At 43.0% G+C, this 26,732-nt stretch overlaps 2 protein-coding genes across 19 annotated transcripts in view; both read right to left on the bottom strand.

The window, feature by feature from the left end:
* LOC120947867 (myc box-dependent-interacting protein 1) overlaps nt 1-11,863 on the bottom strand; it is a 36,671-nt gene extending 24,808 nt beyond the window's left edge. For 3 of the 8 annotated variants that reach the window (XM_040363658.2, XM_040363661.2, XM_040363660.2), the window contains exons 1-2: nt 11,744-11,847; nt 10,728-10,938 (exon numbers count right to left, since the gene is read on the bottom strand). In XM_040363658.2, coding sequence (XP_040219592.2) covers nt 10,728-10,796 — 69 coding nt within the window. In that variant the 5' untranslated portion in view covers nt 10,797-10,938; nt 11,744-11,847. Of the gene's footprint in view, nt 1-10,727; nt 10,939-11,287; nt 11,373-11,574; nt 11,685-11,743 lie in introns of those variants that run through there. The other 5 variants (XM_040363662.2, XM_040363663.2, XM_040363659.2 and 2 more) reach the window with 4 other exon arrangements.
* A 2,133-nt stretch (nt 11,864-13,996) lies between these two features.
* Nucleotides 13,997-25,831, bottom strand: LOC120947805 (acidic leucine-rich nuclear phosphoprotein 32 family member A). 11 transcript variants are annotated; one of them, XM_049608084.1, is made up of 6 exons: nt 25,611-25,776; nt 22,852-23,042; nt 19,194-19,570; nt 19,067-19,115; nt 17,632-18,049; nt 13,997-17,011 (listed from the first exon to the last, which is right to left on the bottom strand). In XM_049608084.1, the coding sequence occupies exons 2-6, from the start codon at nt 22,897-22,899 to the stop codon at nt 16,950-16,952; spliced, it is 954 nt and encodes a 317-aa protein (XP_049464041.1). In that variant the 5' UTR covers nt 22,900-23,042; nt 25,611-25,776; the 3' UTR covers nt 13,997-16,949. The 11 variants fall into 11 exon arrangements, with proteins under 11 accessions (XP_049464041.1, XP_040219475.1, XP_049464032.1 ...); XM_040363541.2 differs by having other exon boundaries at nt 17,632-18,036; nt 19,066-19,115; nt 25,611-25,756; XM_049608075.1 differs by lacking the exons at nt 13,997-17,011; nt 17,632-18,049 and adding an exon at nt 18,056-18,755 and having other exon boundaries at nt 19,066-19,115; nt 25,611-25,831.
* Between the last annotated feature and the right edge of the window lie 901 nt (nt 25,832-26,732).

Below are 26,732 nucleotides of genomic sequence, written 5' to 3'. Positions count from 1 at the left end.
AGATTCAGTTCACATTCAGAGGTGGTGGTTATAAATCTCTAACATCTTCTAGTCTCAAGGTTAGACAGCAACGAATGCTGCATGTATGCATCATGTATGAGAAAAAATGTCCCATCTCCTAAAACCCATCGCGGCATGGTGTGACAAAAACCAGCAAACGAAAAACAATTTCCTTCGATACTAGATCTGTCCCATCCATTCGTTCCCGTACGCTTCACTGTTTTCCACACGCGTCGTCGGTCACAGAGGGGTCTCGTCAGAGCAAATACTTCTGAGCATCTTTTTCCCACCATCGGCAGGCTACTAATATTCATCAAAAATCGGTCTCATCTGCTCCCGAACCTGTTGCCAGGTCTGGTTCGGTACACGCCAGGTCGTGTATTTTGGCGTATTTTTAGTCGAGCATGTTTCACCCGCTTCCCTATACCTCACATGCCCGCTCTCCTACTTATGCCCAATTTTTCCGTGATCAACGATCCACACATGTGAAAAGCGGAAAAGCGGACAGAAGAAATACTCCACCTTACGTCACACTTTCAATGCTCCCATGCAATGGGGCTGTGATGAACGGTTCGGAAATCGAAAATATCTCCGTCTGTGCTTAGCAGAGCTGTAGTACACGGCGGGGTTTGCCTTCAATTTGCGGGGACATTTTATAACATGCGTTAAATTCTCACGTCAACGTTGGGGAGGAGGATGGGTTTCTGTGATACAGCCGGTCGTCGGTTGCCGGTGGATGAACTTGAAGGCGACCGTGTATTTTTTTGTCTTCTTCTAGTTTTCTACCATCCTTGAGAAACTGTAAAAAGTGCTTGAACTTACTGAAATGGATTTATTTTTACACACACACATGTCTAAAATACCGTCTAGTGGCTTCAAGCATTGCCGACAAAAGAATTTGATGAGTGTTGTAGCACTGCTGATGATAGCATAGATCTTTGATTACCTAATTTTGTCGCTTTTCGATTGCCTCTCGGATTAATGTTACCTTCAATCATAGAGAATGCTCTTATGAACTGGGGCATGCAAGAAACGTACCTATAGGGAGAAGGGAAAAGGTATTTAATTACTATTGTGAGCAAAATGTTTGGTTAAACTGTGTTGTTTTTATGTAAAAGAAAATTGGTTTGATCAATAATTCTTGTTAGGGAGTTTTATTTATCTGTTCTGAAACTATATGACAATCTGTTTGACAATCATCAATATCCCAAGCAGTCATTTAAATACCTGTCATTCTATAGTGTGGGTACATTCGCCCTCTTATTCCTGTTTCAAATAACGAAAACTTAAAAACGAAACAGGTGAAGGTGCAACATAACGTTATACGGCGGTGCTGACATCAAGCTGAGATAAGCGACCTCTTCTTCTCCGTTAGAACTCACACCGACATCACCCGCACCCTTCGGAATGATGGGTAAGCCTAAATGCAAATGATTCTCAAACGTGAAATTCCCGAGCTCACGTACACCAGCGTAAAGCAACCCCTCTTTTCGAATTATTATAAAACAGTGTTGGTAACATTTTTAAGTGTATGTGATGAAACTTGTTTTGTTGGTTACACGTGCGCCTACAAACCCACAGGTGACTCGTTCTAGACGGCACCCTTGTGTGGATAGATGCACCATGTAATTCGATATTGCAACGAAGCACAATACGGATACTAACACAAACAATACTGAGCGACACTAACACTACGGGTTCCACCAATTGCGCTAATTGGAGGCCCCGTCGGAACATTTAGGGACGGTATAACAACTCTGCCCCGGTCCTCCGATTTGAATGTGCCGCCTTACACAGCGGTCGTTATTTTCACATCGCACGTTTTACCCGTCTTCCGGAAACGTCAGAGCTTTGGTGGCCGCGCACGTTGGAGGAGATGAGATTATATCACACTGTTCACTGCAGGTAGGTAGTAGGGGGGCTAGTTCTGGCAAGTTGCTGGCTAGTGCGACGGTTCAATGTCAGCCAAGTTAAAATGACTTGTCAACTAAGAGACTATCACTCATCTGCGTTGCATTCGCGAAGGAAAACTTTTAAAAGATTGTTCGTTTCTGCGGGAGGGGTTTGTGAAAAGATTGCTGCTGCTTGACGTAATAACGTTGTGCATCGAAACTACCATCAACACATGCACCAGGTAGTAGAGGGCATCATGAGTCAGTTACATTCTAGAATGCACTAGGCATGCGTGGGTCATTTGATATTCAGCAAATGTAACTGTTGTTTAACAATACAGGCTCAATAGTTTAAATTTACCGACATCCAACAATCAAATCACAGCAAAGTACGAAAAACAGCACAAAAGAGTAGATATCACATCAAATACGGTTAAAAACGCCATTCTATTACAATACTAGCATGTATTATGTGCAATATCTAACGTTTTGAACGTTACATGGTTAAGATTTATTCCACCTGGTTTGCCAGAGAGATCATTATGATCCGAGCACCTACGATTATCCAATCCATTTAATGTATTTTAAGTGACGACCATGATCACTACAAAAGGATAGATCATAGTAAATAGGAATCTCCATAACAGTTTTGATCGTTCTGAATGGATTACCTACTATATTAATACGTATTAAAAGGTATTTCGTGAACTAAATAAATTCACATATTATAGAATCTAGTCGAAAAGCTAGGCCAACGACACAATAGTTCACGATGTCCCAACGACATCTCAGCTTTATCGTATCTCATCCAGACCGTAGGTGCGAAAAGCAACCTCACACAGCTATCTGGCACATGAACAAACGACGTCAGCCTGGCCTATCCGTCAGATAAGGCAGGTGTGATAATTATCTAGTCGTGATTTCAATCCACTCTATGTTCAATCCTCACCTCCCCCAATCCTCACCTCACTTCCCCAGACATACTTCAATATGTCTAGCAATGGGAACGAGATAGCCAGTTGGCGATTTCAATTCGTGCCCAGCAAACTCTTTTTCGTCGCATGGCGTTCTTGTGGGCTTGTGAATTCTTTAAGCTTATTTGGCTTTCAAACCGGGTGTCTAAAGTTTATCACCTTCGTGCCGTGTACACCGCAACACATCTGCCAAACATTTCCTCTCCCCTTACTCAACCCTTTGGCCGGTGGTAAATGTGCTTATTGGTACTATTACTACATCCTAATGTAAACAGTTCAATTATCATCGGAACAAGTGATTCGATTCATATCTGTTGCTGCAAAAAAAAACTTCGACTTCGACACACGCTCAACATCGTTTGTAAAGGTCGTTTGCCCTGTTGTCAAATCATAGTGTTAATGTTTTGTCAATCCTCTCTTATCGATGTATGTACGATATCAGACGCAGTTGGTATCAGCTCAAGACGGTCCCGTTGCTCGATCGATTTATTGATATCACAAATGATAAGAACGAATGAAACAAGCTAGTATGACATTGCGCTTTTCACATCGCAAATATCGCTAAAAATAAACAATGCTTGAAACTTGTTCCATCCATTTTAAGACACTTTTCACCACCCAAAACGTTTCGGTAGCGTTTTTTCAAATTAAAATAATCTAAACTATTGCATTATATCGAAATTGTGTACCATGTGGTACGCGATCAGTGTTCTACCCAAATCTAAGTCACGGGATGGCATAAGCTGGTTGCGTCATGCAGCTCACAGGCAAACGGCTGTCAGGGAAAGAGAGATAGAAAGAGATCGTAAAAACAGGAAAAAAAAACTCACAAAAATAAATACACTGTCCAGGCAGGCTTGTTGCCAGTGCCCGTGATCGCCAGTAGAAACACGACGACGCGTGAAGCTTTTTTCGTTGTTGTGTTGTGACTTGCCGTACCTCCATCGAGCGGTCGCCGCCTGTCAGAATGTCAAACGGCTCCGGCGTTAATTTCTGTAGTGTATTCAACAATATGGTCTTGCAGGAAATTCTTCCCAAGCTTCCGAGAGAGCTGGAGAGTATTATTCTGAATGTCATATCGAATCCATAAGGTGACCCCCACGCAACAATCATCCCCACCGACTACAGCGGTAGTGCGAAATTTTAGGGAAGGAAAAAACAACTCCTTCAGAAAAGTGGAGCTTCGCATTCGATCACAGCACTGGAAGTTGCTTGGCCTGGGTGGTGTGCGCGGTCGTGTTGTGTGCACCTTTTATGGGTTCGTGTCGAGGAACGGGCGGCGTCACCGTGTGTGTCACCCTGGCGTTTCTACGCACCGATCACTTCCTTGATCGCTCGTGTGATGACGCCTTCGCACGCTAGACGCCAACGTTATTTGCGTATTTGATTCGCATCACACTCTGAGGTGAGCGCAACACCCGAACTGCGTGAAGTAGTCTCGTTTTATCAAAAGTGTACACCCAAGCGACCAACAATATAGTACCGCAAAAGGGAGGCTACAGCTTTAAAAGCTTTCAAGAGGGATAAACAAGATGGAGCAGAATTTGAATATCACACTAGAAATAAACACAATCAATTATCGATTCCAGTAGGTTTAGTAATAATGTAGGATCTCGTTTTGTTCTTTAATCCTGTAGTTTATTAATTTAGAACAGTATAGACAAATATTGTAAAACCAAACAACCAATAGCAGGCCCGGACACGTGTCTGTGTGCATGGAAACTAGTTTGTTGAAAGACTTGCTATCTCTAGCCAAAGTCCGATTTCTTCACCAGGTTGCGTCACGTGGTCGAGGCGCTTGCTCCCCAGCTTCCTTATCGAGTGGAGCCATAATGAAACCGGGGAACCGGTAGCCCAGCAAGCAATGATCGCTAGATAGGCTAGTTCACGCCCTTAACCACGATGCGGTGTTGAAAGAAAAAAAGAAAATAAAAAAAAGAATGGGCTCAAAGCACACGTTGACGCTAATTAATACACCATGCTGCTGCCCTAATTATATTTCGCATATTAGCCGACCGTCGTTAAAGTTGTCGCGAAGCTAAACAAACCACTTGCCCGCGTCGTCGGAGGCAGACCGGCGGAGAAAGGCACGTTAACTTGGTCATATCAGGAAGTGGTGCTAAGTACGTAACCAAAATGACCCACATTAAAGGGTGACAGGTATCGTCTAATTTAAGGCATTCTGGGCAGGGAGTGGGCAGCAGAGACAAAAGAGTTTAACTTTCGATGATTTATTTCGAAATCAAGAATTCCTGTAAACAAACTTAGTAAACATTTTAATTACATTTTACTTTTTGAGCTTGATTCACTTCTTCACATTCAAACAGCTTAATTTAAAATTGGTAAAATTTCAAATCTGCATCTCCAATTGTTAGTCAAATATCCCAATGAAATGAATAGATCATTCGAGTTACCATTAATATTATACTGTATATGGTGTAGAGCCTACTTGAGAAACCTTTTAAATAAAATTTAATGAATAAATCATTTTTATTTTTTATGTTAGGTAAATTTCACAACTTTATCGTCTTTATTCGTTCCTCCTTTCTTTTGCTCTTTGAAACTTTTATTATTATTTACTATTTTTATTTATTTATCTTACGCTACCAGACAATCTGACAAAACAAAAAACAATGTGCACTTCTTTTCCAGAAGTTCCCCCGTATTGCCGCGTAGTTCTATTCGCAAAGCATTTTTTTAACTAAAACTTTTCAAACTGCTTTAATTTATTCTTTCTAATTTCATTTTCACGAAAAAATGACCACGTCTTAATGCTTACATCTTTCCTTCGTTCAGTGCCCAATGTTTCGAGCAATAACGACTATACCCACATTCATGCCCACAAAGTGCGCCAAAGTTGCTCCAAATTTTTCCAGATCTTATCTCGCTTCCGCAGTTGTCATTTTTCACTTATCAGGAACAAATTATCTTCAGCAACCTGCAGGATTGTGCGGCCCAACGTACGATTCAACCATCGGCAATCCCGTCGTCGTATCTGTCGCGCACGGAATTTATGAATGACTATAAAGATTAAAACCTCAAACTGCGCTTAAAAGCGGTCTGCTTTTTTATATAAACGCCTTTCTTTTTTGCAGGGGGGGGGGGGGGACGGTAGAGCATAGCTGTGTAAGTGTGGTGGTGTCTGGGGATCGTTTGCCAAAAACGTAACCATGGACAAATAGATCGAATTCGTTACACGTAGCTCTCTCCCCCGTTGCCAGGAAGCTCGGCTCAATCGCAACGCACTGAACGATCCAGGGTGACAATCGGCCACAGTTGCGTTGGCCGTTAAAAATACACTCTAGCGCCACACGCTTCTCCTCCGCCGGCGACATTCGTTGACCACCAGCAATGCACCGCCGCACGTCTTGCGCGCCGTGGAGTTGAAGTGACTGCACAGAGACAGGAGTAAACCATTAGAAACGAGCCCTGACGCACAACCGCGAAGCAAAGTCAACAGTCACACACAAAATACACCGTTCTTAGAGTGATCTTATCCACACCAATGTGTGTACTCTTTATGAGCGACACACACACACTTATAAGTGCGTCGAGGGATTCTATATCCTTGGTAAGCGAGAAAAAAAAAAACATAAAAAAACGAAACGGGAATAAGAAAGAAACCTCGCTGGGAACATATCAACGCACAAAGGGGGTCAGTTTGTGCGGAGAGTTGGTCCAAAATTAGAACTGCAATCCACGGCACGGTGCTTCCTCTCTCTCTCTCTCTCTCTTTTTTTGTTTTTCATCAAACGATTCAGCTCTCGAGCGCTTGGCTCACAATTTTCCCCTCCGTGATGTTTGTTTTTCATTTAACTTTTCCTTGCGCACTGTGCTGAGCCTGTGAATCTCCACACACTTCGACCATATTCTCGGTTTAGAATTGGTGGGATAGGTGCAGTATCTACTAGCAAAAACAACAACAACAAAAACACACACACGCATAAGTTTTCCCTCGTGCTCGCACGGGTGTGCCGATCCGATTGGTGGGAGGGCTATTAATAGCCGGGCGGAGCGGATTTTTGCCGATTTTCCACTGTCACTTCAAACAACAACAATAAAACACACAGCCAAAGACATGGTGTACAAAACAGTTAAAGAAATAGCCCGGGATAGCAAGGCGGGACTTGAAAGCCCCGCTTAGAGAAGCATTAGCCGATCATTAGTTTGCTTTTGATGAATGAGTTGAGTGATGAGATTGCTAACGATTGTGTTAAGTTTCACATTGCATTGAACAGATAAAACGAATAATATAAGGTATAAAGATCTCTGTTCGTTAAAGGATTTGAAATTAGACACAAATAGTGAGCAAAATCGATTCTTTTGCTCGAACAACCCCAACATACTCATACAATACTAAGGAAAAGCAATGGAGTGCGAGGATTGAATCGAGACTGTGATCCGGGCAACATGCAAGACAGTGACCAGCTGTTGGCACAGAACTCTATTTACATGCACCTCGGAATGTATAGACACGTCGGTTTGCGTAATTAGCAATGCAGGGATCAAACGAAATTAATAAGATTTCAGTTTTTTTTGTTACACTTAGTCAAATATATTTGTATCTTTAAGATCAGAACTATGTAACCCCTGAACATATAATAGAACTTGTATTTTAATATTATCATCATTATGCAAGAAAGACTACCTACGATGGACTTTGTTCTGTCTTGCAAACTGTGTAACACAGCGTATATCTAATCTTAATAAAAACCCAAAGGAATGGAATCATATTCATAAATCCGTTAACTGCGCTTAGGAAACAACAATTGACACATGTTTATGACTAACAAAGTGGACCTAATTATAACAATTCGAACAAACGATAATGAGCTTAACTTCGTAGGAGTATTGTTGGTCGTTATGTGAAATACAAACTTCTAACTGCAACGAAAAAATAAACTACTTTTTAATAAAAACTTTTTTTGTGAATACGGCTTTAGTTTTTAAATTCCTCAAGAATACGTTTGCAAGCGAAACGCAACTGCGTTTTAAAATTGGCTTAATCGACCCAGTGTGCCATGTGTGCGACCACACCGGCTGCTACCTTTCTCGATCAATTCGAGCTCCAGTGCGATCGCTCCAGTCACCAGTTCGGAGGTGCTGGATGACGGTGTGCGAACCAAATTGGGCAACCAAGCCAGCAGATCAGGGCAGCTATAACGCCGAAGATGCCGATGATGAAAGCAGCATCGGCGATTGAACCTTGTCTAACCATTTCAACTCCAGCCGTCTTACGTCTTACGTTCAGGTGTGCCGCCGAACGACGATACAATTTTGCTTCGTGCATACGTGATGGCCTTGTATTTGCATTCCCTGATCGTATCGAGCCGGAGGAGTGTGTGTGTGTGTGTGTAATGGAGTAGACCTCAAACGCCCACAGCGGCCCCACACTGCATCATACGGACTCGATGATCTCTGCGCTAGCCAATTTGTGCGTTGCCCGCAATGGTTATACAGCTTCATTGGGGTTCATTGAACAGGTGGAGGTGGATGAGTTCATTCTTGAGCAAAGTATCGTAAAAGTGTATACAATTTATAAACGCGTATGAGCTGTATCATTCGTTTCATATGAAGTTGCGGAAAAGGTTGCTGAATAAGCATGTAAGACGAAGCCATGATAGGAAGTTTCAAGTATTCTTCCAATATAATTAGACGACCAAAATGACTCCGATCCAACTATTGTTAGTCCGATTAAGACTACGGCAAAATGGGAACCACTAGTTCCACCTGGAGTCGGAGTCGTCCGGAGTCGACCAGAGTCAACAGGAATCGGAGTCATTTGGAGTCGTTCGGATTTAACTGGAGCCATTCTGTCACTTCTGTATACAGGCTTATGTTTGGAAGCCCGACTCCGATTGACTTTGATTCCAAACGACCCCGGGCGACTCCGGACGGGGTAAAGACGATTCCGAACGACTTCGGAAATGCTGGGCGGTCCTACATTCCGGTGACGGTTCCGAAATTATCAGAGTCAGATCGGAGTCGGCACCAAATTTTTGCCCATCTTTACCCATCACTACCACAATGTACCTCAGACGTTCTTCAGACTTGCCACACACCCGTCCAAAGCGAACGGAGGCAGGGAACGATCAATGTGGTAAGCATAATTTAACTCATAAATTTGGCAGTCTTTTCCCATGGCACGACCCATTAAAGCTAGCGCATAATAAATCCACCAGGAACGCTAAATTCCCGAACAATGTCCATATGGTGGAGGTGCATTTGTTCGTGCATCGTACGACTGCGCAGGACGGCCAGTATGTGCTGGAGCAAGCCAACAAAAGCGCACGCAACAGAAAGCACATGCTACATTGTACCAAACAAACCGTCCGCTGGCAAGAATGTTACAATATTCACCCAGTGCCAGCCAGGCCCGATCTATTATGAGGCGTCCTTCAATGCGATAATGCTGCCGCCCGGACCAGGGACCGGAGACAGCCACTTGTGTGAGATGCCGACTATATATCGACAGTCTAGCTTCCAAACTCAAACTCCTTCAGTCTTTCATCGGTCGGCCAGCATCGTATTGCTTTGTGTGGCTTTCTTTTTCGGCCATCTTCCGGACCTTTCTTCTGTGTTTGACGATTTTGAGTGTGTGTGTGTGTGAAGGCATGCATGCGTCTGATGGCCGGAGACGAAGGAGAGACTTTCGACACAAACGCCCGAAAACGGTGCTACTACTTGCAAGCGCGAAACGGTACAGATTCAGCCAGCTGAGGGAGCCAGCCGTTCAGAGGCTGGGACTACTGGTGAATAGGTTTCATTATCGCTTTCGGAAATTGAATCATCCACAATGGTATCGTGTACGGTTGCATGGACAGCAACCACAATATATTGTGCAACTCGTACAATTTAACGCACTATGATGGAATGCAACACGGATTTATGATAGCTGAGCGCGACACTAAAGTTGTTGCTGACAGTGTATGGACATGATACGGAGGAGGAAGTGCGATAGGAAAAGTTCATAAATGTTTTGTCTAAAAATAGATTTATAATCTAACAGTAGCATCCAATCCAATAAACTGAAGAGTTTTTGCTTGTCAAATAAAACAAAATTCGGAAGAATTTGGCCTTCGTCTCGTCTCGGGAAGCTGAATAAAAAACATGTATTATTCAATCATATTTGTTATTTGAAGAATAAGTAAAAGCCCTTCTTCGCACTAGGACTTTATCTTCATCGGTGTGGTGCAGTGGTATAACAACACACAATAAAAGCATTGATTATTCCTAACAGCAAGGGTTGCTGAGCAGATTGAACCATTCCGTACTTCCAAAAGAACGATGTGACGCGCGCGCATGGGACACATAACAGTCACCAGCATGCGTTATATCACGTCACAGCCGTTTAAGCAGCCGAAGGAGCTGATCTATTTTCAGCCACCACGTCCCACACCGATCAGTTCGAAACGGGGAGTAGCCGGGCACACTGGGGCCGGGTCGAGTCAGCTTGAAAGCTCCCGCTCGCTTCACGCACAGCTGCTTCAGTCGTACCGAGAGTGTGTTCACGGCACAAGTGTCCTGTGCGACACACGGGCAGTGTGACAGACAAACCGAACTGCCCACACCGTTTTTTTGTTCCCCGGGACCGGCCGGCCACTGGGGACGACGCGGCCATTCGATCGAGGGTGTGCGAGACTGCCTGCCTTAAATTAGAAACAACCTAACGGCGCGCACATTCTGCCAAACCCATCGTCCCCTGTCCCCGGGGAAGTTGGTCTCGATTCGAAGCAGAAGATTGGGTTACTCCAAGGCCCCCAAGATCAGTTTATGTGACCGCTGCGGAGCGCAGGAGACCATATACATGCGCTCCTCACACACTGAAGATCAAAGTATGCACTGAGCGGGCCTGACTTACCTTTTCCTTGGCGCGGCCAGCATGTTTCTGGACGGATTTCGCCAGCAGCATTCCTTTATTTTCTGCCATCGTGCACTGTTGCTGTTTTGCTGTCGCTTGCGGATTCGAACGGATTTGGCACACGCGATACTTCTTTGCTAATTTTCGTACTTTGACCTCGCACACTCACGCTCACTACAACTTCCGGTTACCGGATGTCGTTCGGTAAAACCTTTTTGGATGGTTTGCGGTTGAAAGAAAAGTGAAATATTATTTTTAGAAAAAATCTTCTTCTACATTTTAATTGAACTATCACAAGAATTAAAGAAAAATAACTCAAAAGCGGTCTGTTCTAAAACACATTTAAAAAAACAAGGAGCCTATCTGAAACTGTTTCGTCGGTTGTTTTAAGATAAAATAGGTTCACGGTCGTTTTTTTTCAAAATTTATTCTCGAAAATAAGTTTTCACAACACAGCGCCGCCAGTAAAATATTTTCATTCACATTTAAAGGCATACAATTTTCACGACCAGCTTTCCACCAAAATCGACCCAGTTTTCATCAACACACGGCAGCACTACCTGGAATGCACTTTTCCAAAAGGCGAAAATTTTGCACGCATGCACACGTTGTCAATATTCAATCGCAGTAACATTTGCCATTTCGTGCACCAACCACCAGCGCGAGGGAAATTCCAGATGCAGCTGTGTTTATTTATGTATCCGCCAGTTTTCGCTGCACTACTGCAGCTTACTGTCGACTGCGCACCTACACAGCTCCACTCACTAATACACACACTCCCGTGAAGGATAAGCCCATCTATCCAGGCGAAGCAACGATAGCCCCAAACACAATGCCCAAGTGATACCCGCGCTGTGTAATTGCGTTGAGTGTGGAGTGTTTTAATTCACGAGTTGGAATATTCCTCTCCGATCGAGCACTGTCGGATGGCGTTGGAAAGTTTGTCACTGAAGCGATTGATGCGAGTTGTAATTTTTCCCCCCTGAAAAGGATCACTTTAATAATAGCACACTAACTAAAAACACCAGCGCACCGTTCTTCCTACGATTCGCACTACGCGAGAGAGAAAAGCAAAGTAAACAGAGAACGCGATTCAGCCAAACAGTCTGCTGTCACTGCTTGCCTCCCCGATCGATGCCATTGCGTCATTGTGGCAGCTGTCAGTATTGCTTTTTTGACCAGTTGGCCCATAATCTATCCCATAGTTCAGTGGGTATTTATGTTTTTGTTGATCAAACGTTTTAGAAAACTATAAAATAAGGGAAATTTAAAAAAGAAAAGCTGTGTAGTCAAGCGAGCTCAGCTTCAAGCGACTATCTGTCTTAACAATTGAAACATTTGTATTGTTATGAAGAAATTGTTTATAAAATAACCACAGAATACGAATCGCCTTCCACCGCTACCCGGTGAACAAAATTATCTCGCTAGATAAACGCAGCGTTCCTATTATTGTGACGAACAAAGCAGCCTGAAACTGAATGTTTAAAATAACTTCCCAGACTATGTCGATACGATATCTATACAGTAGATTTAGGGCCGGGTCTATGAACATGTTGTGGCAACATTAATTCAATCGCAACATAACTGGATTTTCCTATTTATTTTAAAACTTTTCGTTATTTAAGAAACTGTGCATACATTTGCTCACAAAAATGTTTTTAAAATAATTTGAAATCATTTTGCTTCCATTTTGGTATGCATATGCGTCTTGCAAAAAATCTTACAATTTTTTTCATGCGATTATTGTTACCTTGTCAAAAACCGGGCTTTCGATAGAGCTCTTCCAAGCGCCACAGGTTAAGCTTAAACGACTGGAATAAAATATCCACAGAAAAAAATGAAAGCTCCATAGCTTCCACTGGTTTGTTTGCTCAATAGATGGCGTATTACAACTCATTATTATTATATTGCTGTCCTTTATCTAATTATGACCTATGACTTTTGAATTATGACCTATGACTATTATGACTTTTGGAGTAAAAATCTGTATGAATGGTCGTATGGTCAGACACATGGGTATCAACACCATCGACCATTATTCAAACCATTATTCCATTATTCATTATACTTGCTTCTGTACAAATGGTGCACATTGGAGTTTAGTATTTAAACAATCGTATTGCCGTTCTAGCATCTAGCGATGCATAACTTCAATGCGAAACCATACAACAGTACAGAGGAAGGCTCTCATCCAAGCGAGGAATCTCCTTGAGCTTGAGTCGTTTAGAACCCGTTTAGTGGTCGTTTAGTGGATTTGTGGCACTTGGGATTTTACACCAAACGAATGTGATAGTTCGCACGTTCGACATACGTAGCTCATTTCGGCTGTAGTTGAGGATCATAAATGAAATGATGATACGAATTATTAGAGGGATCGATGATACAAATGATTTGATGTAACGACTGGAGAGCACATATGACTCCAGATAGTAGAAATCTCATCAAGAGAAAGTAAGCCTTTGACCTATGTTTTCTCATCCTTTCTCAAACCTATGTTTTAAGGTCATAGACTCAAACCTATGTTTTATCATCCTTTCTCGCTTAACGGAACAAGAAGAAATGATCAGATGGTACAGGTGAAATGTAACGCATTGTAACGCTTCTTTTTTCGGTCGGCCGATTTCAGCCCACTCGGTGGCGCAGCGAAATCCTAGCGAAAATGGTGTTAGTACTTCTTCAAATCCATTTTTTCGTTACGGTGGTTTTCGGTGTGTCTGGCAGCGGCATCAGACTCCATATAATTACAGTGGAACGCCGCTTATCCGGGCTTATCGGAACTCGTCCTCACCCTGATACGTGAATAACACGAATAATAGATCCAAGTATATTTTGAATCACTAATTCTGCCGGTACACCTCCATATAATTTCTTATTCGACAGCTTCCAGAGCACAACCTCAGGTGGCATATTGGCTAAAATAAAGCATAAAAGAAAAAAAATCTTGAATTTTGTATAATTATACATACAACAAATTTCTTAAATTTTCTAAAAAAAAAGGAATAGGTGTTTGTTTCAATAGTTACTCACGTTGCGAATAAAATAACAAATCCCTTTCCACTCATTGATTAATGAATAACTGTGCGAACTCCGCTAAAAATTAATTAGTCCCGTTGGTTAAGGGATAAATATATACATTAAAAAACTACTTTTTGATTCACATGAACTTTGCCGTTACATTATTGCAGCATCGTTTAACTTGAAATTTAACAGTCAATTGCGTCATTCTTCATTTAAATCTTCTTTCCATCGAAACAAATTTCCTCGGTGAGTTGATTTTTCTTTTGATGATTTATTTAAACAAATATTACTTTCTTAGCAATTATAAATGTTGTTCCACGTTTCGCGATCATACCGCGAATTGTCATTTCCCTTCGCATCACACACACCGGGTCCAAATACAATATGCTGTGTTTATTTCACCAATGGAAATGAGCCAGCAGGCAGAAAGATTGTAATGTTGTGTTATTATTCCAATCCCTGATCGGATTTGTGTTTTATCTTCTTCATCTTCTTCATTTAAATCATGCTTCACACACGCACACAACTTCACGCATCACCCTTCTTCGCAGCAGCAAACGCTATTGTGTTGTTTTTACATGATTATTGGTTTGCTTTCGATTTTATTTCGTCTCTGCGTTTTTTTTTTTGCATGGCACCTCGGGGAGGTACCTATGTAACCTTATATCCGTATATAATGTTGTTCCGTCCATCATCCATTGTATTTAAGGGCACGTTTTATTTCGTCTCATGATACACACACTTGCACTTGCACGTAGTAATATATTGCTTGCCCCCTTTTTTCTCAACTGTTCCTTAATTCGATATTTTGTTTTTGCGTTCAGTTTTGATTTGATAAATCTCCTTCTCCTCCCTTTTGGAGGGTGAGAGAGCTTTGGCTCGGGAAGGTGTAGACCAAATCCCGGTTCCACTTACTGCATATAATTCCACGTGTTTGGTCAACTTGTTATTCGAATCGTTCTCTTCAGCTTTCTACAATCTTTAACAAATGCTTAATACAAGAATCTGCTTCAAGTGTGGCTGTTGAACATTTTGTAATTTTCTTATATGCGCGCATCAGTGCAAAAATAAGAGCCATTTGTTTAAACATTTGTGTACTATTATTATTCAATTACAAAAACTGGAAAAGATAAGTTATACCGTTAAAAGAGTAACTGAAAAGTTGAATGAATGCATTCTTTTAAAAAGGAAAAAAACAATACAGCCGTTTAAACCATTCCTTTACACCCCAAACCACCCTTCTTACACTTTCAACACTCTCAACTGAAGATAAATGTTTCTATGCGATTCTTTAAAATCCCACTTAAAAAGGCTACATTATTTTAGGTGCTAAGGAAAGACAACAGTTATATTGAAAAACATACGTCTAGCCGGCCGGATCTATATCCAAATTAAAAACCATCCCAGAAACTGAAACTAGAATTCATTTTGTACATCTCCGACAAGTTTAGTAGCAGTGAATGACGTTAAACAATGAGGAAGATGGTATCGCGCTTTACTGTTTGTTGCAGCGGAGTACCACTCACAAACGAATCAGTTTCATTGCAACAATGAACTTGTACATGGCGTTACACTGTTTTAAAACCAAACCGAAGCGTTACAAAAAACGTAACAATATGCGCAAGTGTGCGGGTATGTGTGAGTGTGCATTTGTTGTTTGATTGTTGTGTGGGAATTACAATTCAGCTTATGTTTATCTTCATCCAGGGAAACTAAGAACGCTTTTGCCTGAGATAATTATACTGCTTTGCTTACACAACACAAGAAACTTTATGTATGTTCAACAAACATTCACTCTTTCTCGTATTACTTATATGCATAATATTAAACAAACAAAAAACATACATTGCAAATTAAAAGTAACACTACATTGGGTTTCATATCAGGTCGTGGATTACATTTATTTTGTATGGTCTCTTTCATCTTGGCCTTGTTTTCCTTGCTACCACTTGTCCTTTTTCCCCCTTCACGATTACTCTGCTCTCTCCCCCCCTCGTTACACACCACTTTCTATACACGATCCGGATCCGATCCGGATCGTCTACGCTAGAAAACTTGTTAACACGCAAACTGTACGAAGTTGAAACCACTGACTGCGCATTTTGGGAAGAATCTTGACGGAAGAGTCTTGGTGGTTGTTGTGGTGGTGGTGGTGGTGGTGTGGTGGTAATGGTGATGGTGTATAACCACCGACGATAAAATGATGAGAGCGAAAGCGCACGGCCACATCTTAGGCAACACTATTCAAAAGGTGTCACACATTTTGGTCGTGCTTGCTTATAGAACCGCACACCGCACAAGGAAATTTTATGAAACTCAACAATTACCTTACATTCCGACCGATTCTTCCCTACCGCCGCTTCTACTACCTATCCTCTCCTCCTCTGCTGCCCCATCGAAGTGATTTTGTTAATTTAAAAGAACGTACAAATATCACTTGCCGCAAACTACTTTCACATTGCTCTATTCCCTGAAACACAACAAAATATGCTTACACAGTTAAAAAGTTATTAAAATAAATCAAAACAAAAGTTCGATTATCATTTGAAGTATGTATATACTCTTAGTTTTCTTAACTGACCGGAAATGCTGTACGCGGGGGAGGCCTATCATTTCATCTCGTCATACCCCATACGTCTTTGATTTATTTTCTTCACAATTCTGCGCTGTGGGTCCAAACACATAAACGCAATCCCCGCGCCGTATGTGTGGGTGCGTCTTTTGCTGAATCTATTTTGTTTTAAAGTTTTTTCTTCTTCTGTGTTTTACAATCTTTTGGTTCAAAAATTCCTTACTTACACTGTTTGTTTTGGGGTTTAAAAGTATTCGGAGCGTGTATGGTGTGTGTGTGTGTGTGTTGGCGTCTATTGTGGGGAAATGTTCGCTCTTCTTCTATATGTATATATTGTTGTGGATTTCATCAATCTATGATAGCTAGCTGCTGTTACACATTTTCTTTTGATGGTAAAAAAGAAGATAAAACTTTGTAGTTACATATCCATTACAATACTGCGCGAACGACAGTAGCGGAGTGATGACGAATTGCATGAATTGTTGTTGGTTGGGGGATAAACGTTTGCTTTGCGTGTGGAAGGGCAACGAATGACACGCCGTTGAGCGAAAGAGCCTCCAGCGCGTTGCCGTTACACCTCCACACATTTGTATTAGGTTATGTGTATGACTTGGAAGCGTTTAGCGTGCCGCTTAACCGTCGCTGTCCGTGCCTTGGAACTTTCTCTTCTTGCCCCTTGCTTCCGGTTCACCTTCTAAAACACATAAATTACATACATTAGCAGCCTGCTTCCGACAACGCGAGTGTTCATTCTAGTGATGGGAAAAATGAAGCTTTGGTCGGAATCGATTCCGACTACCTCCGAATCTTTGGTACGTCTGGAATCCGTTTTCAGGATCGCCGAATTGGAATCGGATCGGAAATCTGAATCGGCTCAGAAATCGGTTCCATAATCGGCTTCAGAATAGGAATCGACCCCGCAATCAGAATTAGCTCCGGAATCAAATTCGATTTCGATATCTCCATTAGCATAAGCGTTTGGGTCCTACGCAGCTACGATTGTATCGATTGCCGCCAAAAACCCAAATTTAATTGTAAACGATCCATTCTCAATGGAGATTCCGGGACTGAATTCGTTTCTAAAACTTTTGATTTCAATTTTAGAACTGACTCTGATTCCTGAGCCAATTCTGATTCCGATTCCGGAGCTAATTTCGGTTCCAATTTCGATTCCGGAGGTGATGCTGACACCAGAGTCGATTCTGGAATCGGAGACGGCTCAGAAATCGGCTCCGAAATTGATTCCGAACGAACACATCCAAGCTCCCATCACTAGTTCATTCGCAAAGGAATTGGTACCAAATTTTAACTTACCTTTCGCAACATCTTCTGTGGTTGACGATGTGGCGGCTGCCGCTTCTGTTGCTGTGGATTTTGATTCGTCTGCTTCCGCCGCTACTGCAGCGGTCGACGATGCTGCAGCCTCCGACCCATCGGCATCATCCTCACCATCTTCCTCTTCTTCGCCTTCTTCATCCTCCCCCTTGCCATCGCTGTCTCCACCATCTTCACCCTCATTCTCGCCACCACCACCGCCGCCGCCGCCACCTTCTTCATCCTCTTCCTCCTCACTGTCAAACTCTTCGTCAGCGTTGTTGTAGTCACTCTCGACGCTCTTCCAATCCTCCTGATCCTCCTCCAGGTTGTCGTTGTACAGGTAGGCTAGCGAAACTTCTTCCTCATCCGATTCTTCGCATGAGTCCTCCGGTTCCTCCTCTTCTGTGGTCGCGCCCATAGAATGAAAGTGAAGCGATAAAAACGAATTGTAATACATTACAATTAATTCTGGTCTGCCCGGGCAGGACGATCATCTGCTGCCACCGCCAAGATGGTGGCATCCGATGGAGCCGTAGATCCGTTCTCCATTTGTGGTAGTGCTTCAACCCTTGCATTACTATCTCCAGTTGCACCCAAGGAGCAACACTCATCTTTTTCCACCTCGACTTCCATATCCTCCACCTGCTGCTCCTCGTTTTCCTCCTCCTCATCATCAACTTGTTCTTCTGGTTCGTCTAGCAATTGATTCTCCCCCCGGTAGCATATCTGATTGATGAATGCCAACAGGGAGGTAAACATTAGCAAGACGGACACAAACGATGCCATCTTTTGACGACCCTGTTCCACTTCATTGGCACGCGCAAGGGCCTGTTTGTGTTGAATCTCTTCGTACAGTAGATCCAGATCGTCCTTGGTCGATTCTTGCCCAGTTTGAGAGGAGCAGCCGTCATCAGAATGAAACTTGGTGCGCCCAAGATGTCCCTCCAGCACATCGGAGCCGATCTCATTCGCTGACTTCGAGTCCGATTCGTTCTTCGTTCTTTTTTGGCGTACCCTCGCCTCAAGCTGCTCCAGCTCGTCCAGATCAATTTCGATACCATTGATAGAGAACTGGGAAGGTTGCGGTAGGTTACCGTCATCATCATCATCATCAACTCCACCTGTAAACAGGATGGGGGGTGTCGCCATAGTGTTTTGCATTGTATCTTTAACGGCCGTTTGAGTATAAGCATGTTCGGTGGAGTATCTCATTTAAATTGTCCCCTTCTAGCGTACTTATCGAAAAAAAACATGACCGATCAACGCATATTCCGAGTAAACAAGTTTGGCGACAACAAAGCAGTCTTATTCAGTCCAAAATAGAGTAACTGGTCAACAAAATCTTTTATCGTTTCTATTTAGTTACAGTAGCAAGGGGTAAAACATGAAACTATCCACAAATGAATGCTTTTCGCCTATCAGTATACCTACCAGCCATGTCTTCCTCATCGGATGGTGCTTCCACATACTCTTTGTCGAATCTGCAAGCATAAAGATAAACGAAACGTACTTTATTGTTGTCCAAAATTCTATTTTTAGCTCGCTATAATGCTACCTACCCATCCAGATAGTTGAGCGATGGAATCAGTTGAAACAATTTCTCACGATAGTTTTCAATCAGTGTCACCTGATTGTTGAACAGATCCAGCACTTCCAGGTTCTCCAAATCTTTCAGCGGCTGAAGCTCATCGAAGTCCTTAATCCGGTTGCCGGACAGGTTCAGATGTGTAAGTTTCGGGCTACCGGTAAGGTGGTTCAACCCGTTCGATATTCTGTTGTCCGAGAGTTCCAGCTTGCGGAGGTTGGACAGCTTGGGAAAATTTTTCAGCGAAACCAGCCCGACGTTGATGAGGCTGAGCGTTTCGAGTGCTGTGAAGCTGTCTGTGAGCCCATCAATGTACGTGCTCCGACAGTTGTCCAGAATGAGCTCTGTGATCTGGAAGGAGGCAGTAATAAAGTATAAGGGTAAATGAATATGAAATGCACTAGCTATATATATGTTAGAGAAAACAAAATTTAACATTTCAACAAATATTTCATTAAAAAATATAATTTAACTGTCCCCACTTACAGGACTAATAAATGTTACCGTTTAACCCTATCTGGTGGACAATGAAAAACAACACGTTGCCGGGACGAGGAAGACAAGTACTTCAATGCGAAATAGCTAAATGGTGTTTTAAGTTTTCCTTGAGCAGAAAAGGATAATTTTGATCATTCTGAGCTAGTTTAGTGGAGATTTCATTAATTTAAATATGGTTCATGTGTGTCATTAGATTAAATATATTAATAAGTTACATTGATATATTTCATTATCTTATATTAAGCTTGTTTATTCGTGAAGAATCTGCCTTACTTGTCCTAATTAAATTTGATCATTTTAAACACGGACAACCCCTTTTGGTAATCAGCGCGACATTGAAAATCATGTGCGCCAAACTAACGCTTGGTGGTGTGCGTGATTTGTTGTGAAAAAACAGTTGCGCACACACCATCAAAGATTCGCCGGGCGGACGAAAAACACCTCTACATATGCACCACCATATAAACTGTGTGTGTTTGTGTCAACTTCTACTCGCTAGTATTGGTGGGTGCGGTGAGAGAGTGTGTGATCGATTTTCAACAAGTCCGTTATTTCCATCGAGATTATTTGCGCTTTGTGGCAAATAGTATTCAAACCGTTTTTGATGCAAATTATCCGCGGCATCTCGTGAATCGTTTATTAATGCCTTATTATGTACTTAGAAACAATGCACAACCATCGTAGCTTTAAATCGGATAGCTTTCTAATTTTAAGAGAATGCAATTGACCCATTAAGGACTGAAATCGATGAATCCCATATGTGACTCGATGAACAAAAGACAACAAAATAACTAGCAAAGAAGCTACACTTATAGGGCATTATTTATGCAGAGTTTGAAGCAAAATTATCGAAAAAAGGTACGAGACGGTGGCGAATCAACTAATTTTCCTTCAATTCATTGTGGCTTAGAGAAAAAAGTTTGTTTGAAAACGGCCGTGTAGTTAACTTTTGAATGTGTGCGAAAGTACGCGTAGCGCGCACACGCCTTCGTCGATTGTGTACTTCAAACGAGTCGCTCACTCAGCGCACGCACACCACCAGAACAATACAGCGAACGGCTCACTCCACTCATTGCCGCCGTTGAGTGGGACAAAGAGAGTGTACGCACACACGACAGTCGCGCAGCAAGCGTTCACATGAGCAGGCAGAGGCAGCCATTGCCACTGTACGGTTTTCATATGCAGGTGAAAAGCAGTCTCGGGCCAGAGCAGTGCATATTCCCCAAAACCAAAGTGTGCCATTTTCCGGGTCAGGGGTCCAAAATTCGCCAACCAAACTAGTGCCACTATCCTGGGACGTAGCTTAGGTATCGAGTGATGCAACGTTGGGCGGAGTGCAGTAATCACACGCAGCGCCATTTGACCACAAAACTTGTGGCCTCACGCTAACGGAGCTCGGTGGTGCAAATTCCAATATGGCGGCCTGCTCGCTCCATTTGCTCGCTCACACGCTGGGAACCCATCGTCACCGAAATCGCCACCGCCGATCATCATCATCATCATCATCACTCTTCGCGGACCACTCAGCGCGCGCCCGAGGACCGCTCACCAATACCGATACACCAGTCCGAGAGCGATTTCAGCTCCGCTGTGGCATGGTGTGTGCGTGCGGTGTAATGTGTGTTTGTGTGAGTGCGCGCGCTTGTGTGATGTGTGAGCATTTGTTGATTGATGGTGTGTGCGTTCGGTGAAGGTGGGTGTGTGCGTGTGTGTTGCGTGTGTGGGAGTGTGTGCAACTGAAGAGCATTTTATTTGGAAAGTGCGTAGATAGTTTCGAACCTGATCTCAGCCATTTTCGCGCGTGGCCAATAATGAGAAATAACCATTATTCACAGAAGAAAGGATGTGATGAATAGCCAAAACTCAAGGATTCATCTAGTCGAAGAAAATGTCTTATCAATTATGCTTCTGCCCCGGCACCATCCACACAGTAGTTTTTTTTTAAGTAAACATTCTTACACTCTGGCAAGCCACTGCATGCAAAGGTGTGAACCTTTGCTTTGCTCCATTTGTATGTGTATGTTACTTACGCACACATATATTTGGCGGATCTTCCCAACACACTTTCCACACACAGCGCACACTACTGCTGCTCTCTCGCAGAAAAGGCGCGCGCCACTTCATGTGGTAAGGAGCGTTGTTAGTGTGCGTACCTATATGTATGCAAAGATTTGACGACGGGTCGCCAAAAAAAAAGGAAAAAAACACGCTCGACTCGGTTCGTCGAATGTCGATCAAAGAGTTACGATTACGAAACGTCGTAATAGCGTGAAAACTGAACACAGATGAGAAGGGGAGAACAAAAAAAAAACAACACCACCAGCGCTCGTGCGACAAATTTTCATGACTTTCCATGCCACAAACATGTACATCACCCCGCCACATTAATTTGTTAGCTAAGGATTTTAAAGCGGAGCAATAGAGGTTAATTTAGCTGGAAGAGAAGAGAGTGCGCGAATGCAAATAGTAAATCTAATGAAGCAACACACCAAAACAAGGATGTGTACACCGATTGTGGTGGGAAGACTGGAGAGGGTTCTTTTTTTCGTTGCTTCTCATAATTGGCGCTTATTGAGGCGGCAATATGGCGGAAGCCGGAAGGCACAAAACCCGTTGGAAAGCAGCAGCTAATCGAACTGAAATATGTGTTTCTACTGTTCTTTTCTTTTTTTAGGTTAACCTAGCACGCGCACACTGGAAATCTAGATATTTGAGAAGAGAATTAAATAATGATAACCGTTCACAATGAACACGGAGAAGCTACCTAATGATACAGGGAGAAATGACCTCTAAAACTCGAATTTTTAAATCTCGTTTCTGGCTGGACTGGGCAGATGAAAACACATCTTTGAATGAACCAAATGAGCGCAATTAGCAGTTGAGGTTGAGGTTGAGACACAATTGTATTTGATAGTGAAGTTAAACTATCAGAAAATAGAAACAAAGCGTAAAAAGGGAAGTGTTAGATACAGCAGCGCCTAAACTGTAGCTCTGTTTCGTTAGTATTCCTAAACTCCAATGGAGTCTACTTCCTCCCGTATACTATAAGGCGTACATGGCAGTTTTTTAACAACTGAGTAGAATGGTTCTTAAGAAATGTGAAGCATAATTAGTAGTATTACGGACACACTTACCTCATCATCCGGTCGACCTCGTTTTTCCAACAAAATACGCTTTTCCATGATGATATTCGGTGATGATGGTGTTGAGTATTTCACTTAGAGATAAGTCACTCCACGCAGTGCTCCTCCAGATCCTTTGAAAACTCTTTGTTGTGTCACTGGATTACTTTTGTCTTTAGGCACGAATTTTATATATTGATTTCCTGCAAGTGGTACAAAAAAAGCACACAATTAATATATTTGTATTTACGTTGACACAATCAGTCTAATTAAACCGATCTTTGTTGAAAGGTATTTGGAAGTTTTAAGATGATTGTTACTTTAAATGCCAAAAAAGGATTGCGACATTGGCACATACGGTGCCCTTAATTGAACTTGTGTACATGAATAGGTTTAGATTTGGAAAACATTATGCACAAAATCACGTTGAATCAATGCCCTTATGGCTGGTGCCGTGGATTTTAGTGAATTACAAGAAATTAATCAATTATAATTGATCCTTTACTTCACCACCCCGGTCTGTCGACACACTCCAGCACAAAACCAGGTGGTCTGATTGACCACCCCCTCCCGCCTAACGATATCTAACACGAGACGGAAATCCTAAGACACATGCAAAATGAGTTCACAATGTGCAATCGCACTGCTAGTTTATCGAAAATTGGGGAAAACAAACTCAAATAATCCAAAGTCAATCACACTTATTCGCCACCTTGTTTACCAAGATTGTGTGGAAAACGCGTTCGCGTACTGTGCACCTCGTCGCTTTCAGCGCGCGCTCTCCCGACACACAACACACGCCAGCGGGTTTGGTGTCAATTTTTCGGACCAAGAAAATGTCCCCCCACACCCGTATACACTGCGCCACGCCGAAACCCGAAAGGGAAAATCTTATCGTTGCCGACCGTGGCGCGATATGCACTCTCACACTTGTGTGTGCACTTTTCACTGTTACAATTTGCGACTGGCCCACCCGTTTGCCTGCTCTTTGCTGGTGTGTTTCTATGAGCACGGCACTGCCTGCCCTGTCGATGGATGACACATCGATGGCCTGTGTGTGCTGCTGCTGTCTCTGCTTTGTGTCTCTACACACCTTGTGTGGCTCTCCGGTGGCCATGTGTGTATATATATTCGCGGCGCACACACATGCGAACCCGTTCCGTGTAACGACATGTCCGTATGCACACACCACAGAGAGAGACACACACATTAGCCCATCTGTCCGATACACACCGATGTGAGTGTGGTGGTCGTCGTAGCGGGTGAGAAGGAAAAAATAGCCTTTCGCTACTGGATGAAGCGGGGGAGAAGGAGGGGAAGACGAGACGGTTTGCACCTCGCGACGGTGTGTGCTAATGTTTTTGTGAGTTTTTCTGCGCCGAAAAAATAACAATCGAGACAGGCTAAATTCAACAATGCAAGCAGAGGGTTGCCACGGATTATTGGCTTCCTGACCGGATATCCCCCTTCCTACACACACACACATACACACGTACACAATCTCTGCTGGATGTACACAAGACCCTATTTCCTTCCGGGGAGATGCATTGCGGGGGTAAGAAATAGAGCAGGCGAATCGAAGGTGGTGGTGCGAGGAGACAGAGAGGAGGTTGTTCCTTTATGAGGTTATGATAGTCTCCTCCGTACAGTTTTTAACCTTCATCGCCCTACCACCTGTGCCAGACCCATTATTTGCACTGAACTGGGATTTATTAAAACGGTGAATGTGACGAAAAGAAGAAGAAAAAGCCACGACTTTGGCTGACTGCGAATAAACGACCTTCTCGACGATGTGGTTTCCAATGTGGTCAACTTGTTATCACACACATACGAGTCCGGGTCCCCGATTATGGCACTGTGAGGGACACCCACCTTTCAGCATGAATAAAGCCATGCACAGACAAAAAGAGACTACATAAAGGAGGACGCGGCGCTGCTGGCCGGAGGCCTTAACTAAACTGGCAAATCTTGCGTGTGATAAATATTGGTGCATCGATTGCACCCACCATGCGAGAGTTGTACGCACCCCACACTACTACCACACACAGACACACACACACGATCATCACTCATGGCATAGGAAAAATCGAGCAAAAAAAAAAGAGTAGGCAATGGTTAGGAGGCGCACAATTCCGAACTTGAACACACAAAAATGGTGCGGGGGGCAAGGACAAGCAGCCCTTCCATTGCTTCCTTTTTCGGCTTGCAACGGCTTGCTATGATCGGTTCGCGGAAAATTAATTCACCATCTCCTCCTCCCCCCTCACTCCTTAGGGCCGAAGAAAGGGGTACACTTTTCCCGTGTGTCTCTCTGTAGACGGCGTCTTTCGCGGTTTCAATTCGTCACGTAAACGTGTGATGATACTGCACACCACCGTATGCGGGGTGCACGGTGGCCGCAATCTACATCTACTCGCCCGTTCTTGGCGGTGCACGGGTAACGTAAGCAACAGACCGATCACGCACGCACGCACGCACGCACTGTAGTTCCGTCGAACGCTTTGGGGGTCGGCACTGGGAAGGGGGAGGAAATGGAAAATAACGTTTCTTTTATGTTCTGGCACACACTTTGGTTCCCTCTCGGTGTTTCCACACGTTTTGCTATGGCACGAACAATTTTGCGGACAATCGCATATGCACTGTGTCTGGCGTTAACTACATTTACCACTTACTACTAGATGCTCCGACACTGGAGTAAATACGCTAAAATTACTTGGTGGTTCGGAAAAAACGCGTTAGATTAATTTTTTCAATCACCAAACACGTCGTACCTTTTTCGCTACAGGGCTAAATGCTTGCTTCTCTTGCTGCTGGCGCTGCTTCTGTACCTCATCTGCTTTTGTGGAAGGCACTCGCTCGTTTCTCACCGCCTGACAGTGTGCGTTGTGCAGTCACATGTACACACACACACGCTCACACTCACACACCGTCGATGAGCGCGATACGCGCGTTCGACAGCACCACAAAGTTATGTACGTGTGTGCGTGTATGTGTGGTTGTGTTTGTGGCTGTAATACACTGTAATCGTGTTGGTGTTTTTCAAGTTTTACTCACCGCGGCACACGCACACTGCGGTAGCGCGTTGGGCCCGCGCTGTTTCGCGCTCGATCCGTTCGAAGCGTGTGGCCCGCTGACCGTTGCAAACGTACACCAGGTAACGGGAATGTTGTCGCCCGTACAATAGGAGGGACAGCATCAAAACATTAGAAAATCAAAGGCAAAGCTGTGTCTAAATAGAGTTGATCGTTTAAATAATTTATAAATGTACGTTTTCAAAGAAACTAATAACGGCTACGGCACATAGATGGGTCGATATAAATGTTCTTAGAAATTGTACATTTTTTTAGAAAGTTTAGTTGCGCAAAAAATGCTTTCAAATAATTCCGTAATTGATAATTCAGCCATGGTCATAGTTGACAGAGAAGTGACAGATGATGTTTCATCGACCAGGTGCACATTCGTTCGTCGATTTTATTCAGCTACGGTCAAACCTTTCCGATCGAGAACATGTATTTGAAACGGACGGTTGGCTGGTTCGTTTGTTTTGTGAGATTTTAGATCTTTTCAACGTCTACTTCTGTTGGATTTCGAAAGTGTGAATTTCTATACATATTCTTTCTAAAACATTAGTTTTAATTAACATGAGTTCTGCAAATCGTTGCTTTACACAAAAGATGATGTGCAAAATGTGTCATTATCATTTAGCGCGTGGCCACGGAGCTGAAAAAATGATGAAAAAATTTTCAACTTTGTCAAAATTGCTTGTCAACTGCAAAAAAGAGCTTTTCTCGTGGCCGCACCAAAAACATACACAAGAGCGACAAAAAGCTCCAACATCTGAATATCATCGATATTTTGTTTAAGAAGCACTAACTAGGTACATAAATCAATTA

Source organism: Anopheles coluzzii, chromosome 2 (assembly GCF_943734685.1).
Source record: "Anopheles coluzzii chromosome 2, AcolN3, whole genome shotgun sequence".
Classification (NCBI taxonomy): domain Eukaryota; kingdom Metazoa; phylum Arthropoda; class Insecta; order Diptera; family Culicidae; genus Anopheles; species Anopheles coluzzii.
The sequence above is the reverse complement of the archived record's forward strand: the minus strand, read 5'-3'. Positions and strand labels throughout refer to the sequence as shown.